This window comes from Phoenix dactylifera, chromosome 10, assembly GCF_009389715.1.
Source record: "Phoenix dactylifera cultivar Barhee BC4 chromosome 10, palm_55x_up_171113_PBpolish2nd_filt_p, whole genome shotgun sequence".
Taxonomy (NCBI): Eukaryota; Viridiplantae; Streptophyta; class Magnoliopsida; order Arecales; family Arecaceae; genus Phoenix; species Phoenix dactylifera.
In genome coordinates, this window is record NC_052401.1 from 2,985,917 (window position 1) to 3,000,849 (window position 14,933).

At 36.3% G+C, this 14,933-nt stretch overlaps 2 protein-coding genes across 15 annotated transcripts; one reads left to right on the top strand and one right to left on the bottom strand.

Moving 5' to 3' along the window:
• Positions 1-573: 573 nt before the first annotated feature.
• Positions 574-8,425, bottom strand: LOC103713807 (glutathione S-transferase TCHQD-like). Of its 3 annotated transcripts, none has more exons than XM_026807217.2 (5): positions 8,056-8,419; positions 4,199-4,411; positions 3,175-4,093; positions 2,821-2,883; positions 574-1,068 (listed from the first exon to the last, which is right to left on the bottom strand). In XM_026807217.2, exons 2-3 carry the CDS (start codon positions 4,405-4,407, stop codon positions 3,505-3,507), a joined length of 798 nt encoding a protein of 265 aa, XP_026663018.1. In that variant the 5' UTR covers positions 4,408-4,411; positions 8,056-8,419; the 3' UTR covers positions 574-1,068; positions 2,821-2,883; positions 3,175-3,504. The 3 variants fall into 3 exon arrangements, with proteins under 3 accessions (XP_026663018.1, XP_008799056.1, XP_026663016.1); XM_008800834.4 differs by having other exon boundaries at positions 3,044-4,093; XM_026807215.2 differs by having other exon boundaries at positions 683-1,068; positions 2,821-4,093; positions 4,199-4,409; positions 8,056-8,425.
• A 1,913-nt stretch (positions 8,426-10,338) lies between these two features.
• LOC103713808 (protein translocase subunit SecA-like) lies at positions 10,339-14,675 on the top strand. 12 transcript variants are annotated; one of them, XR_005513614.1, is made up of 6 exons: positions 10,339-10,578; positions 10,699-10,776; positions 10,986-12,113; positions 12,260-12,325; positions 12,601-13,006; positions 13,142-14,675. XR_005513614.1 is itself a non-coding variant. In XM_026807218.2 (4 exons), exons 2-4 carry the CDS (start codon positions 10,740-10,742, stop codon positions 12,239-12,241), a joined length of 456 nt encoding a protein of 151 aa, XP_026663019.1. In that variant the 5' UTR covers positions 10,390-10,578; positions 10,699-10,739; the 3' UTR covers positions 12,242-14,675. The 12 variants fall into 12 exon arrangements, 1 of the variants encoding a protein (XP_026663019.1); XR_003386909.2 differs by having other exon boundaries at positions 10,388-10,578; positions 10,986-11,214; positions 12,052-12,113; positions 12,260-13,006; XR_003386910.2 differs by having other exon boundaries at positions 10,346-10,578; positions 10,986-12,325.
• The last annotated feature ends 258 nt before the right edge of the window (positions 14,676-14,933 follow it).

The following is a 14,933-nucleotide window of genomic DNA, read 5'->3' on the forward strand; positions in this document are numbered from 1 at the left end:
GTACTGAAGCAAACATGAAATCTGGGGTTGTCTTTTGAAGTCACTGTAATCTCAGAGCATCATCTCGTGGTAGCGTTCTACATCAACTAGTTTCTTCTTTGCTCCTTTCTCCTGGGTATGTTCTCAATTCTTTTATTTGATTATCCGTTTCTATCATTAAATTTGCACGTCCACAATGAACTTAGTTGGCTTTACTTCTGTGGATTGCCATGAATTCTTTAGAACCTCATAAGCTTCTTAGGCCTATATATATGGCGTAAGATCCATACCATTTGCTAGTAATCGTTGATTACTTAACTTACTGCCTGCTAAGTGAATTCAGGTTCTTGAGAGGTGTTTGCACCAGTTGAACACGTCAGAGATGTTCATCCAAGTTTGCAAAAATTAATGGATGCTTTGTCTTAGTCCTTCGCGTGTTTCAAGTTACGAGGCAAGTTCCACAAATGTTAAGAATTGACTGGAAGTTGCCTCCAACTGAATTCCCTATTTATTTCTTCAAAGATTGGGAACATTTTGTTCTCTTTTATTTTCATATGTAATTGAGAATCCTGTACAATATGGCAGGAGCAAAAATTATCAAGAAGGAGGTTTCGATTATTTTCTCACCCTTATGGTTGAGAACGTCTGGGGAGAGATGAATGGCTGCTTTAGCCAAAAACAATCACAAAAAGGACCATGGCACTAAAAAGAGAAAAGGAGGAGGGCATAGCATGCCTTCTCTCATCCCAAATCCTCCTGTAATTAACAAAAGGATTAAACAAGAGAAACAACAATACTTCCAAAAAATAAAAAAAAGAGAAACAACACGATCACCCATTACACACGCATCAAGAGACCAAAAGAGTACACATTAATCAAAACTTGATGAACGACTAGTAAAGCTGAATTATGAGAAGTGGAAGGTAATTGAGATCTTAGAGTTGCTATGCTGGGACTAGACTGAGGAACTCTTTTGATGCAGAGGGAAGCAGCCAGAATCAACCGCTTCAATTGATCATCGCTATATTTAGTGCCCAAAGATGGATCAACCAGCTGCTTAACTTTTCCATCTCGTGGAATTGCCTTTGCCTGCCATCAGAATACCGTAATAAGTTCTCAAGGTTTTATACTAATTTACAGAGAAAACAGGATGTTGGACCATCTCCATCAACAAGCTACAAAGTAAGATCTCACATCTCTAGATGGTATGGCAAATCTCTAGATGAAAGACATATATAGAATACACATATATATACACTGATTAAACAAAAGCCAGTCTTCAGGCCATTCTTTATTGAACAAAAAAAAAGAAAGAAAAAGATGCACTAATTATAGAAGAAGCACCAAAGAACCTACCCATATGACCAGGCTCTCTTGGTCCTTTGAACAACCTGTGCAGACAGGCTTTCTTCCCGAAATAAGCTCGAGAAGTACAACACCGAAAGCACACACATGATCTTTTTTCATTTATCTTCGCATGCATAAGAAAATTCAGGAGCCAAATACCCTCAATTAGAAGATTTTTTTTTTTTTTTCATTAACTCGTAGTTAAACAGAAAGGCCCTTGCATCTCATCAAATGTAATTTTCACAAATAATTCCAAGGATAAGCACACAAATCCGAATGCCCCTGAAACATCGTTGCATGTTAAGTCCACTGTTCAAGTGATGCCGTCTTTCCTCTCGCACAACCGCGATGTGTAAATTATAAACAACACGGAGAGGGCAACGACTGTTAGAAGAACATTGGTTTTGGTTATGTATAGGGGACTACTTACCCCTGTCCATTGTCCAACCAAACTATAGTATGATATCGGTGATCATATGATTTATAATAAAATTAGAGTTAATTTGATGATTGGCGATAGCTGACAAATGAGTCTAGTTAACTATCACCAAAATTGGTTAATCATATCCATAACATTAACTTTTTTTCAAAATTATATACAACTTTTATTTGCTCCTTTTGTTATCCTTGTCTTCCAAAATTGGTTAATGACTCTTTTCGCCTATCTCCTTAGTTTTTTGCTTTGCATATGTATACCAATTTGATGCAATCATGAAACAACGATGCCAATCTCAAATTTAAATAAAAGTGGTACAAATTCACAAAGCATCAAGAAACACATGTCAAACTGTAAGAACATAATTTTCCTATCAAGAAAAAAGAAGACAATGAACATATTTAGAAAATGCTCCACTTTGTTTTATCCCAACTAATTGAAGGATACAATGCTAAAGAATAATTAAGACAAGATGATCATAAAACAAAAAAAAGGGTTATATAACCAATTTATCCCATAAAATAATAAATTTTTGAATTTTTCCTTAGGAGAACACCATAATGTCATCTTGTTACTGAGTTATTCTTAAATTACAAGTGACATAATCCCTATGGTGCATCCATCGCCTCGTTTATTCAGGATGTAAGTGGCCTTTGTTTCTTCTTTCAATCGGAGGCTCGCATCGCTTATGCTCAGCTCTATGGCTGTTATCCATAATCTGAAGGATGTTGGTGTCCCATTTACTAAAGCAAGAAATTATTGGTTATTGTCATGATTATCATTATGCATTCTATGTAAGAAACATAAGGAATTTTTCTGTTCCATGCCAAATTAAAGCCAGCTTGTGCCTTAAATAATGGATAAAAGGTGAACATGTTTTTCTAGTATGCATAGAAAGAATTCAAGGCCAGTCTTGTGACCTGCAAAGAAATTACTTCAGATTAATAGCTGAAAAATAAATGAGGCTTTGCATCATTTCACAATGTTGAGTCAAATTATTAGCAAACTGAACTTAAACGATATATAGTTCACTAGATGCGAGTAGGATGAATTAGTACCTGGGCATGAGGTAAGCACCTCTCTGCTGCCAATGACCACCAACCAATATATATCACATGTACCTGAGGAAGCAAGAAAATCCATAGATTCCATGAACTATCAAAAGCAGTTGGGCACACGTAAAGTTCATGGTGCGAAAATAGCAACAACTAAATACTCATTTCAGATGAAGCACTATAGATCTAGACAATACATTTAAAAACAAAGAGTTCAAGAAAATACATGGCAACACTATTGCCACCTTCACAAGAGATGGATCTCGCGATAGAAGAAAAAACATCAATGTACAAAAGGATGGCTTTTCTTGTACATGGAAGATAAGAACACAATTTAAGGAGAGAGAAGCAGCAAACCATGCGATCTACTAGAGAGCCAGTCAATGTAACCAACTGGATCTGATCTCACCAAGAACACCCTTGGTTTGTTATTCAAAAAGTTCCTTCAAAAAATATCAGAGGAACACGTTTCACTAATATTCCAGCAGTTGCTTCTATTATACATTTCTTTCCTTCATTCAGTAGCCTTCAGATGCTTCTCCCAAACAACCCTTGGCAGTACCAATCTCGAGTACCTTCTAAACATGCTTCTTATGCTAAGAAAGAACAAGGTCTTCATAAATGTCCGGTGCTTCATTCAGCAGCCTTCAGATGTTTCTCCCAAACAACCCTTGGTAGTGCCAATCTCTAATACCTTCTAAACATGCTTCTTATGGCAAGAATGAACAAGGTCTTCATAAATGTCCGGTGCTTTCTCCATCCTGAGAAATACTTACCAATGACCGCTTTGTAACTAGGTCTGTGCTTCACCAAGTTATAGTACTCTGCTATATTTGGCCTACAATTTATGTACTTCTTTTCCAGATTTAGAAGAGTTATACGAGCCAGCACTGGAATAAACATCGAATCAGCCATGGTGAATTCATCACCAGCAAGATATTTTGTCTCATTCAGTTGCATTTCTGCATTATCAAGGAGCTCAGCCAGTTTTTCCTCGCTCCGTTTCACAATATCAGGATCCTTCACTTTGTCTTCTGCATCATAGACGTCTAGAAGTTTCAGATGATACATAGTGGCTAGATCTGGAGCTTCGGCCATGCGAGCAATCACTACGCGCCGAACAAATTTGGAAACAAATAGGCGATACTTGTCTGGGACATGAGAGAGGGTGAATATCTTGGAACTCCAACCTTCGATCTTGTGCATCCATTCCACAACTTCACTACTAATGGGTTTATCCTCACCATTTAGAGAGACTGTGAGTCTGTCTATGTACCTATAACGTCATGTGCTACTTAAGAGACAGTGGCTTATATAATAAATCTCATGTGGTAGCAAAAGATAAAGTACATATTGGAGTAGAGGAGCATAAGAAACTGACTGAATTATATCACTGGCTTGAAAAATGATGTGGGCACCATTTTGGAAGACAGGAAGTTTTGCAGATGGGTTCATGCGGAAGAACGAGGCATCCATGTTCTTTCCTGTCAGAGGATTAACATGGTATGATGTATAATCGATCCCTTTCTCTTCCAATGCTAGCCGCACTTTCTGGCTGTCCATTGAGTATGGATGATGATATAGCTGCATGACTCTGTCAAAATTCAAGAAATTGGATTACTACTGATTCTACAAAAATTTATGGACTAAAAAGTGACTGAAATATTTGCAATATGGTTAGATTCATTGGAGTGAATATCACACAACTAATAACAACAACCTAACCAGAGTATCCTAAAGTCATTTGATGGCATATATTAAAGCTAAAGGTGGCAATAAGAAAAGATAGTTGGGCTGAAAATGGATTGAATATGGATCAGATGTTGGTATATCCATATTCACGTACAATATTGACTCAGTTGATATTAATACAGGTGTGGATATTAAATGAATGCTCAAATTTGGAAATTTGTATTTCTCTAAATGGATAGGGATACAGATTAGCCATTAATCATATGGAACTGGATATAAATCAGATATTACTTTGGATACAAAATGGATATGAGGGAAATTGGCTACAAAATGGATGTTATAATAAAGTTCAATGACAATGCCTAATATTAGATGATAGAAGTACAAAGATAAAACAATGAAAGAGTTGCAATTTAATTACTTCTCTATGATTTTAGCAAGCATATATGTGAGATTATGAAAATCAAGATAAATAGATGTTTTTCTTTTACTAAGACATTAAGTAATTGGATATCTGAATCCAAATCCAAAAAAGTTGGAATCATATATGTATCCAAAAATTCTATCTGAATCTGATCTGATACAAATTTTTATATCTCAGTCCTACATTTTTCTGAAACAAACACGGATCTGGTCGGATTTTATCCGACCCACTTTCAGCCCTAAAAGATAGCTGCATTCTGCATGGAGTCCAAAGGGGGAAACCACCTCTGATATTTGGATTAACTTTCCTTTCCTAAATTATCTCATTTGAGCTCCTCTTATTTTGCCCTTGTATTTATCCAATATTATTTATATCAAGTCTATCATTCTTTCTTCATTTTATTTAGTCAGCTCCAAGACCTAAATGAATCTTTACATCCAGAGCCTGTCAATACAGAAAAGGAGAGTTTAGAAGATAAAATATTTTCTTCAAGTTTGAGGAACAGGCATTGGAGTGGAAGCAATAATGCAAGAAACTACTAATGACAGGCAAAACAAGATCATAAAACATTTTTTTATAGAATTAGAACCCTTAAATATCACACTCACATATTATATTTGCATACACAATATATATCTGTGCATAAAACAACTACATACAATGCCTGAATTTTACATCCTTCCTTCACATTGTAACAAATCAGAAGAAGAATATACCCATCAGATTACTATTATTTACAAAGCAAAGTCTAGGGGAAGAACTCTGTGAGCTTTTAGCATGTGGGGGAAAAAATTGGCATACAAGGAGATAATCTAGATAAATCTGTTCGGTCTATTCATGAGTTGCAATTTGCTATGTAAGAGTGTGCAAGGCTGAAGTTGGAAATAACACTGCTAGGAAATTAATTTTATCCACCACAAGTCAATTTGTTGAAGAAAGGATTATATCTTGTTTCTTACTCTTCCAAAGAGAAACAAACTCCAGGAAAAATTTCAAAGCCACTAATAAAACATTGATAAGTAGGTTCACGAGACTAGTTAGCATTAATGAAGACTTGGAAACTTCAATAGGGAGGTCAGGAATAGAATTGACCGTAGCAGTAAATGGTATTAGTTTATATCGAGGAGGCTGCAGAGTGGTGGGAGAAGAAACAATGACAAATTCAATCACCACAAGGACAAACATGCATAACATCCAGCCAGGCTGGACAAGGAAACAACCCACCAACTTACTCTACACGTAATGAAGCTTGAATGAAGCTATGTAATCACCAAAAGCTAAAAATGAAGAGTTTCATATTACTTTTATAAGTGTATTATTGAAGAGACCGCAGATGATTAGTTTAAAGGTGAATTCTTCTTGTAGTAGTAACTACCTCAAGATAAGCAAAATCAAGATACATGATGGAGCAAGCTTCATCTAATGGAAAGTGGTAGAAGCACCATAACCAATCATGAGCACGTTGTAAAAGGAGTGTCTTGTGAGTTGTGAGAGAAGCATCATAACTATGATCGGAACTGATATGTGTAGCACCGCATGTTATTGAGTCTAACTACTTAGACTAAGTAAAAGGGGCACCAATAATACTGTACTTGGCATCCTTGAGGCAATAAGCACTGTAGAGGACATGCACAAATCCTGTGAGATGCTGTCCCAAGATCCCAGAGAGATTTATTGGAAAATAAGCACTTTCTTTGCTTTTTAATTCACTCTAATGAAAGACCAAGCACAAATTATAGTAACAAAGGATATAAATTGGCCATCTTCACTTAGGGAAGATCTTGCCATAGTCAATACCATATATCTAGATAGCAACATGAGCTGCAGGTGAGTTTTATTCCCCTAGACCAAGTCTTTTGAATATCTCTTGATCCTCCAAGCAAGTTTCCACCTTATAGAAGAACCTTTTACTTAAGATTATACCCCTGAGGCCCCTTTATATATACATACGCCAGGTAATGCACTCTGCTAATTTGATTCAAAACCAGACTATTTTAGATCTAAATCTCTCTTTCCTTAAAAGCTAATCACAAAATGAGATTTGAACTATTGTCAATATGATTCAAAATTTAATCGAAGTTATTCCCTATTGATGCCTATAATAAACTTATGAAAAAGTTTAGACCACAAACATGATGTCAATGCCTAGTTGCCCATATGAGCAGCATTCCACTAGCATGGAGATCTTTCAGTTGTGTAGGAATCCAATATTATAGCCAACTCAAAGGATTGATGCAGAAAATGTCATGGAATAACTTCTCCGAAATACTAGAAAAACTAAAGGGGAGCTAAGCAACTGTGGGTAAACAACAAATGTTCAGAAGAGAGATTTTGTTGGTTGACTAACCATAATGCATCACATAAAGGAAAACATCTTCCATTTAATCTTTTAACTGTGATGCTTGAACATTCACACAGCTTCGACGATCCAAATCCAAAACTAGGACAAAGCTAGAACAGCAATTTCTTTGAACCTTCACATTTGAGAAATAATCCTGAGGTATTAAACCTGTCGATCTTAGCATCAGATAGAGCTCATGAGCATATTGATCACCCAAGAATCCAGAAATTTCCTTTTGATATAGCCACTCCAGGGAACAGACCAAGATGCCATGAATCATGAAGCCAAAGAAGTCAGCAGAAACAGCATTCCTGACACTAAATTCACTCAAAAGGTTCTCTCAACGTTCATACTGTTTTCATCAAAACAGGACTATGTTTAATCAGAGGAGAAATCTCACAAAAACAGTAGCACTCAAGCGCCACCTCCAACGCAAAAGAACCCCCCGTGTATTTACTACGACATGCAGAGCCATCAAAGGAATCTTACAAATTCTCCAAACTTAATCGTTATTCTCACCACAAAACAAAAAAAGTAGAACTTTTAAACTAATCAGTCGTGCGCTTCACAGAGTTAAGCACTTAATCCCTGAGGTATCAAAATTTCCAACATGTAGTTCATCCATAACAACAACAAAAAAAGAAAAACACCAATTTTTTTTTCTTTTAATAAAGACTTCGACGAACCATTGCTTCTCTGCAACGGTTCTTGAAAATTACTGAAAGAAAACCATAATTAATCGGAAAATTAAACCATGATAAGGAGAAGGAGAGGAGCATACCGGGTAGAGAGGGAGAGCGCTGGAAGAAGGGCTGGCGTGAGGAAATCTTCGGGAAGATTCGCCTTTACGCTGCGGCAAAGTTTAGACCTTCTTTTCTTTCGCCTTTTAACCGACTCTGTTCTTTAGCTTCTCTTTTATATTGTATACATACAACGGTGTAGTGTATGAAGCTCCGTCATGGAAGGCTGGAGCTGATAATTAATGAATTAACCTCTATTTTGGGGTTGACAACTGAACTAACCTATTCGGCCTTAAAAAGAGAGAGAGAGAGAGAGAGAAGGAAACAGGTTAATGGAAACTAAAATTATTCTTCTAGGTTTCAAATTTTCTTCAGTTCAATGGCAACTAAGATTGTATATTCTGAGAGCCACTAGTTGTTTGGAGGATTTTTTAAGATTGTACATGATGATAATATATGCGATTGATCGATGCATGCATGTGGTTGGTAAAATTATTGCATGTTGGAGAAAACCAAGCTAAGGCTATTAGAATAAGGCTGTGATTGACTGAACCTAATATGAAGGCCATCTCCCATTGTTGCCCTTTTACTTGGTTGGGCTAGATGCTTATAGTAATCCGAGACCATGATTCTAGACTGATCATGGCCGGAGGTCGGCGCACTTTTGATGGATCTGTTTCTGTGGTGGAGTTGCACGCGGGTTGGGAGGGTCTTAGTTATGCTAGAGTACACCTGGGTGTTCGATGGATACTTCTAAAGAGTGACTCATCCACAGTGGTCGATTGGATTTGGTACTAGTAGGCTAGGCCGGACCTGCACCCGCTACTCCGAGACATTTGGACTATGGGAGACGAGTTAGATAAATTTCGTACTTCGTATGTTTTTCGGGAGGCGAACAGTGCTGCAGACTGGGTCACCTCCTATGCAGCCCATCATTCTAGATTTGTATCTTGGGATATTTGCGATCGTGTGCCGCAGATATTAGATCATGTTTTGTCTTGTGATTGCGCTGAACTCTCTCACCGATGAGTATAGTGAGAAACTGGTTCACCAAAAATAAAAAATCAATGCATCTATTTTTTGAAAATTAGTTAATATAATCATGCACAAATTTGCAAAGAAGAAGGGGTATGAAAATATGCTAAACTCACATTAATAACCTTCTTTATTTGCTAGCTTAGTGATATTAAAAAAAAATGAGACACCATTGACCTTTGTAGCCTCTCATCATTAGCATTAGGATACCATCCTCATTTGCTGATTTTTTTCGAACAAGAAGAGCAATAAAAAAAAGAGGAATCATTCTGACCCACCCTATAATTTTATATTTTACTCTCCATTATTTTATTATGCTATAATAATTTTTTTTGAGACGTACCAATTACAAAGAATTCATTTTGCTTAAAGCAAGACTTATTCAAATGATATACTAGTTGGATAAGTTAAAATTCATATTATCACTTTCTTTTGGTTATTCTTGCTATCTGCCATTTTTTCCTACCATCGTAACCAACAACTTATAAGTTACAGTATCGTTCCATCCTTTATTATTTATCTACTTGTATAGATTTTAAAAGTGCTCACATCCTTTGTCATCCATCTAGCTGCATAGATCTCAAAGTACTCTGTCTTTGGTTATTCATCCGCTATCATAGATATCAAATTGCTACTCTCCCTACATAAAATTAGAGCCCTTTGCTAAGTTAGTGGAAAGGACAGTTCTGAAATTTTATAAAAAATTAATTATCATGTGATCCTCGTGTTAACATTTCGTAATAGAGATAGACAGTTAGGCAATTCAAATTTTTGTAGCTAATTGACATTTTTTAAACCTTTTAGATCTAAGAATAAGTAGCCTAAATTTGGAGAGGTATCTCTGTAATTTTATTAGCTTTTATTAAATATCAACCACCAATCCCCATTACCTTCTTTTTGTTTGAGGCCAATGTCAAAATCCACTCATGTCTCCTTCCACAACCAGATCATGCAAATTGAGCACTAAAATCATCAAGCAACCTCTCAAAAAAAATAGTATAATCCATACTTTGGGTTTATGTAAGTTTACAACTTCATGAGAGTAGCCACCACCTTGCCTTTGATACCCCAACCAGATTGCTTCCCTTTTTTTATCATGTGGCATTCCACATGCCACATCTCTTTGCTCAGCTTTCCACCACCACCCTTCATTCCTTTGTTCCCTCTCTTAGCTGTAAGAGTGTAGGACAGCTCATACATTAAAATTCTCGCTGTTGGTGGACTAACACTACCCCGTCCCCACTGGACCACGGTAACTCCCATTAGAAAATCGACGCGTGTCCACACACGAGGGGCGCTTCACGAATCACGAGCAAATCATATCAGTCAAAGTCCACCGTTCGATCCCTCTCCATGACACGTGTCGTCATCCGTCTCCGGCTTCCAACTTGGGAAGAGGTGGGAAACACCTCCGGCGAAGGAGGAGAGATCTCTGGAGCCCAAATAGTTGGGTCGTTCGGGGTTACCACCGGCTTGTGAATTCTGTTGATGCTCTGGAGCTCCACTTTCAGAGGCTTTCCGACGAACAGGTTATCTGCTTTGCTTTATCGTGGAGAAAGGAAAATAATGTGATGGAATCGGAGACAAGGTTTGATCACGGGTTATTTTTCTTGTGTTTTTTGATGTTCCTGATTGTAATTCTCTTTCAGCTGAGGGGAAGGACTGCGGAATTCCGTCCTCAGAATCTCAGATGAGTCAACGGGAAACGCTTTCTGATATGCAGGCAGGTTGGTCCTTGAATTCTCTCTTTTCTTTATCTTTTTATATCTTTCTCCTTTTTCTGTTCTTGTTTAAAGTTCATAACTTCGAAGGTTTTCCCCCTTTTTCTTCTTCTTCTTGGCTACGGAGGCATTTGCCGTAGTTCGAGAAGCTGCAACATGGAAACTGGTGATGCGGCATTTGATGTTCAGGTATTTCGTTATAACATGGTAAACAGGTTCTGTTATGTTTTCTGTGTTCATGGCTTGGTGCGATAAGATCATTGGTGGAGCTGTGTTCCATGGTGGGTGCATAGTGGAGATGAAGACGGGTGAAGGAAAGATGCTTGTTTTGATGCTAGCTGCATATCTCAATGCACTCACAGGAAATGGAGTTCATGGTGTACTTGCAGCCAATGGATTCTTCGATATGTGTTTACAGAAAATCTTGAGTCTTGAGGCAATGAGGTATGTACAAGTCCCTTATTGCACACTTGATTGCATAAAAGGATTTTTGTTGTTAAGATGTTTAGGATGTTCTTTTGAATTTTTGTTTTATGATGAAAAATTTCAGCCAATTGTAATGCAATTATTTAGCCAGTAATATTTTCTCTCTGCTCTTCTATTAGTGAGTATAAATGCCTGATAGTGTAACTTCAATATCTCATGGAATTTCAATACTTCTCTTAGTTATATATTGTGTTAATGTATTTAGCACAGTTGCTGCATCAATCAGATATGGACGCAGTTAAAAAAACACAATGTCTTGATAACTGCTGAATCAAGTATTTGTTCTCATTTTAAAGCATTAAATAGTCTCCACACTATCTGTTGTGTTTATGATAAATCTGCACAGTGTTCTCAGAGTTCAACAAATATTCTTACAAGTTATAAATGTAATAAGTGCATCGATATTTTGTCATTGGAACAGAACTTTTATTTTGTTAAAAGAATTCTATCTTCCCTGCAACTTTATAACATACATCTGTAATAAATGTTTCACTCTGTTTAGTTGTCAAAAGCAACTAATAATAATAATAATGATAGTGGTCCTTTGAAGTTAACGTAGGACGAGATGCAAATCTGTGTCTCATGTTAACCTAGTAAGGTCTATGTTCTAGAATGTATCGACCTGTTTTATTTAATAATGATGTATAAAGTAGTGTATCAGAAGTTATAGTTTTTTTTTTGATTGTGTCCAGATTATACTGTAATCATTGTTATTTTGATCATAAGATCTTCTGTATTCCTGGCAATCAAATTATTCTGTTTACAATGGTGATTATTTATGATTACTTGGGTCAGAGTCATGGTGAATGGATGGCCGCATTCATCGTTTTCTTGGTCTTTCGGTGGATCTCATACAGGTTCTAAACTTTTGAATTTTTCTATTTTAGTTTTGACTTCTAACCTAAAGCCACATCCATTATATTCATTGAGCTTTTACCTAGATTACATTATGTTGGAAAGTACCTATTTATTGGCCTTGTTTTGATGTTACTTGCATTCATAGTGGGACATGACAGCTGATGAGCGCAGATCCAACTATAGCTGTGACATAGCATACACTAACTCCTTGGTAAATTGCTAAACACATAGTTCTTTCTTACCATTGCTTTTAATCTATTTTCAAATTGCTAATAGAGAGAATTTTGATCATATCTGTATGTTGCGATCATCCTGCCTTGTGGTCTTTTAGAACTCGGGAAGGCTCGATTTGTTGGTACTTTCTGCTTAAAGTAGAGGTCATTGATTTAACTAGGCTTTTTTACCTTAGAAATAATAGTGCTTGACTTCAGTTGGAGTCCAGGCAATGGATTAAATTCTTTCTTCGCAACTGTACATCTCCTGCAGGAACTTGGCTGTGATTACTTCCAGGATAGTCTATCTGGAAACAGAGAGAAGCTTTTTATGAAATGTTGCATTTTCAAGCATCATATAAGTTATAATTCTTTCTTTCTATGATTACTAGCAAACCAGTTAATATAAAACAGGGCAAAGCCATGCCATTTTGCAGTTGCAGATGAAATCGACTCAGCCATTATTGATGAGGTAGGGAACCCATTATTGATCAGTGGTGAGGTAATCCAGCATTATGCTGTTGCACTTCCTTTTTTCTCTGTACCATGTCACTTTTATTATTAGTGATTTAAGCATGTCATCATTAGTAGCACTTTTTGTTCTATCAGTTTGCCACTAGGATTGTAGGATGCTGCATGATATCCAGTTGCTGCCAAAGTAGCTGAACCAATTGTACAAGGTATTGTAAGTTCTGTATTTAATATCTTGCAAACTGGCCCTTGTGTTGTCATATGCCTGGCATCGCCCATCTTATCTCATTGGTTTTTCCATGGTGGAAATGACTTCCACTTCGGAATTTTGACATGGAACTTAGGGATAATTCTGTGGATTTGACTGAGGAATGAGTTGCTCTTGCTGAGATGGTTCTTGAAGCCGATTATTTATGGGATGAAAATGATCCGTGGGCAAGGTGCAAGATTTCTTTCTTTAATTTCATTTAGCTATGTGTTGATGTTATGGTTCCTTTGATTGCTACAACTACAAATTGCACTCTGGATATTCTTTTTGCATTCTTTTAGGTAAACTGATAAAATGAGTCCCTGCTCAGAAATCACTATCTAAGTTTGACCTCTGATAACTATTCTATTTTATTATTTTCTTATCAGTCATGAATGTTGTGCATAATGAGACGCACATACACACACCAAAAAAACTTAAAAATATTTTATTTGCTTTGTCATTTTCTTAATAGTCAAGAATGTCACATAAACACACATGAAAAAAATCGCATACACACACATGAAAGAACTAAGGTGTTTTATTCTGTTTTGTCATTTCCTTATGTCATAAATGTTGCAGCCATATATAGACATATGAAAAAACTTAAAAGTACTTCATTCTGTTTTATCATTTTCTTATTAGTCATTAATGTCGTCCACACGCATGCATGAAAAGATGTAAAAGTATTTTATTCTGTTTTTCCATGTTGTTATTAGTTATTAATGTAGGGATATACACATGAAAAAACTTAGAAGTATTTTGTTCTGTTTTGTCATTTTCTTATTAGTCATGAATGTTGACACGCAGATATATGAGAAAACTTGAAAGTATTTTATTCTGTGTTGTCATTTTCTTATGAGTCATGAATGTCAATATGTGGCAATTATGTCTTTATCAATATCTTGGTCTTTTGCTTCTCTTATTTATCTGTAAGAAGATGCTTCTGTTTTTACTATTTCACAAAATTCTTTCATGTCATTGTGGAATATAAGTATCTTTTGTTGCTTCTGCATTCACTGGGGTGCCATTTCAGTCTCAATCCACATTCACTTGGGCTGGCATGGTTGTCAGGTGGTTCTTTCTTGGGATTTTCAATATTCTGCAAGGCCCATCTGATGTGCTTGCCTAGTTAAATTTAGCCTTCAAAGTAGCATCTTGTTATCAATTTATCACAGATGGCTGACTTTACACCAAGATAGTTGATTACTTAGTTGATACTAATGACACTGGACTGTAAGTTTCATGATTGTAGTAGATAATTTTGTAAATATTGCAGTTAAGTCTCAGAAAGAATGAAGTGGGCTTACTGTTTTCCATGGTCTTTCTGGATTGTTCGATTCGAAAGCAGATGAAGGATGGAATGCTAAGTTGTCTTTCCCTTTCCTCGAGTCAAGCAGATAATCCTCCCAAGTTGCCACAAACAAGGTTGAAATGTTCATGGGAAATTATTATTTAATATCATGGTTAAGCATTTTGCAAACCTGGCAACATGTGAAAAACTAAAAATTCAAGTAAGTGGACTTTTCGGTGGGAAGGTTGGCATAATTGATGTGTATGTATTCAACTTATGTGGAATTTTGCACGTACTGCAATTATGCAAGCTTTGGTTGTCAAATATGTTCTCTGTTCTTGGTTGAAGCCTGAAAAGAAAATTGATAATATATGATAGAAATGCTGTTTGAGCAAAGGAGAATTTTGATACTCAACAACATATATTAGAATATTGTTCTCACATTATGCATGCAACGAAATAAAGGGCATGTTTGGTTAGAGAAAGTGGGACTCTAAAATAAAAATGGAAATCAGTGACTTCAATTACAATCATGTAGTTGGTTGAGAGGAGTTATATTTCTATTCCTATTTTGATTTTGGGGAATAGGAATGTT

Excerpts from the sequence above, each read along its gene's own strand:
- LOC103713807 (XM_026807217.2), bottom strand. The coding sequence starts at position 4,407 with ATGCAGCTATATCATCATCCATACTCAATGGACAGCCAGAAAGTGCGG. Across the intron at positions 4,094-4,198 it reads CAAGCCAGTGATATAATTCA|GTACATAGACAGACTCACAG; the intron begins GTCAGTTTCTTA and ends ATGACGTTATAG.
- LOC103713808 (XM_026807218.2), top strand. The coding sequence starts at position 10,740 with ATGAGTCAACGGGAAACGCTTTCTGATATGCAGGCAG. Across the intron at positions 10,777-10,985 it reads GCTTTCTGATATGCAGGCAG|GTTCTGTTATGTTTTCTGTG; the intron begins GTTGGTCCTTGA and ends CATGGTAAACAG. Across the intron at positions 11,215-12,051 it reads TTGAGTCTTGAGGCAATGAG|AGTCATGGTGAATGGATGGC; the intron begins GTATGTACAAGT and ends TACTTGGGTCAG.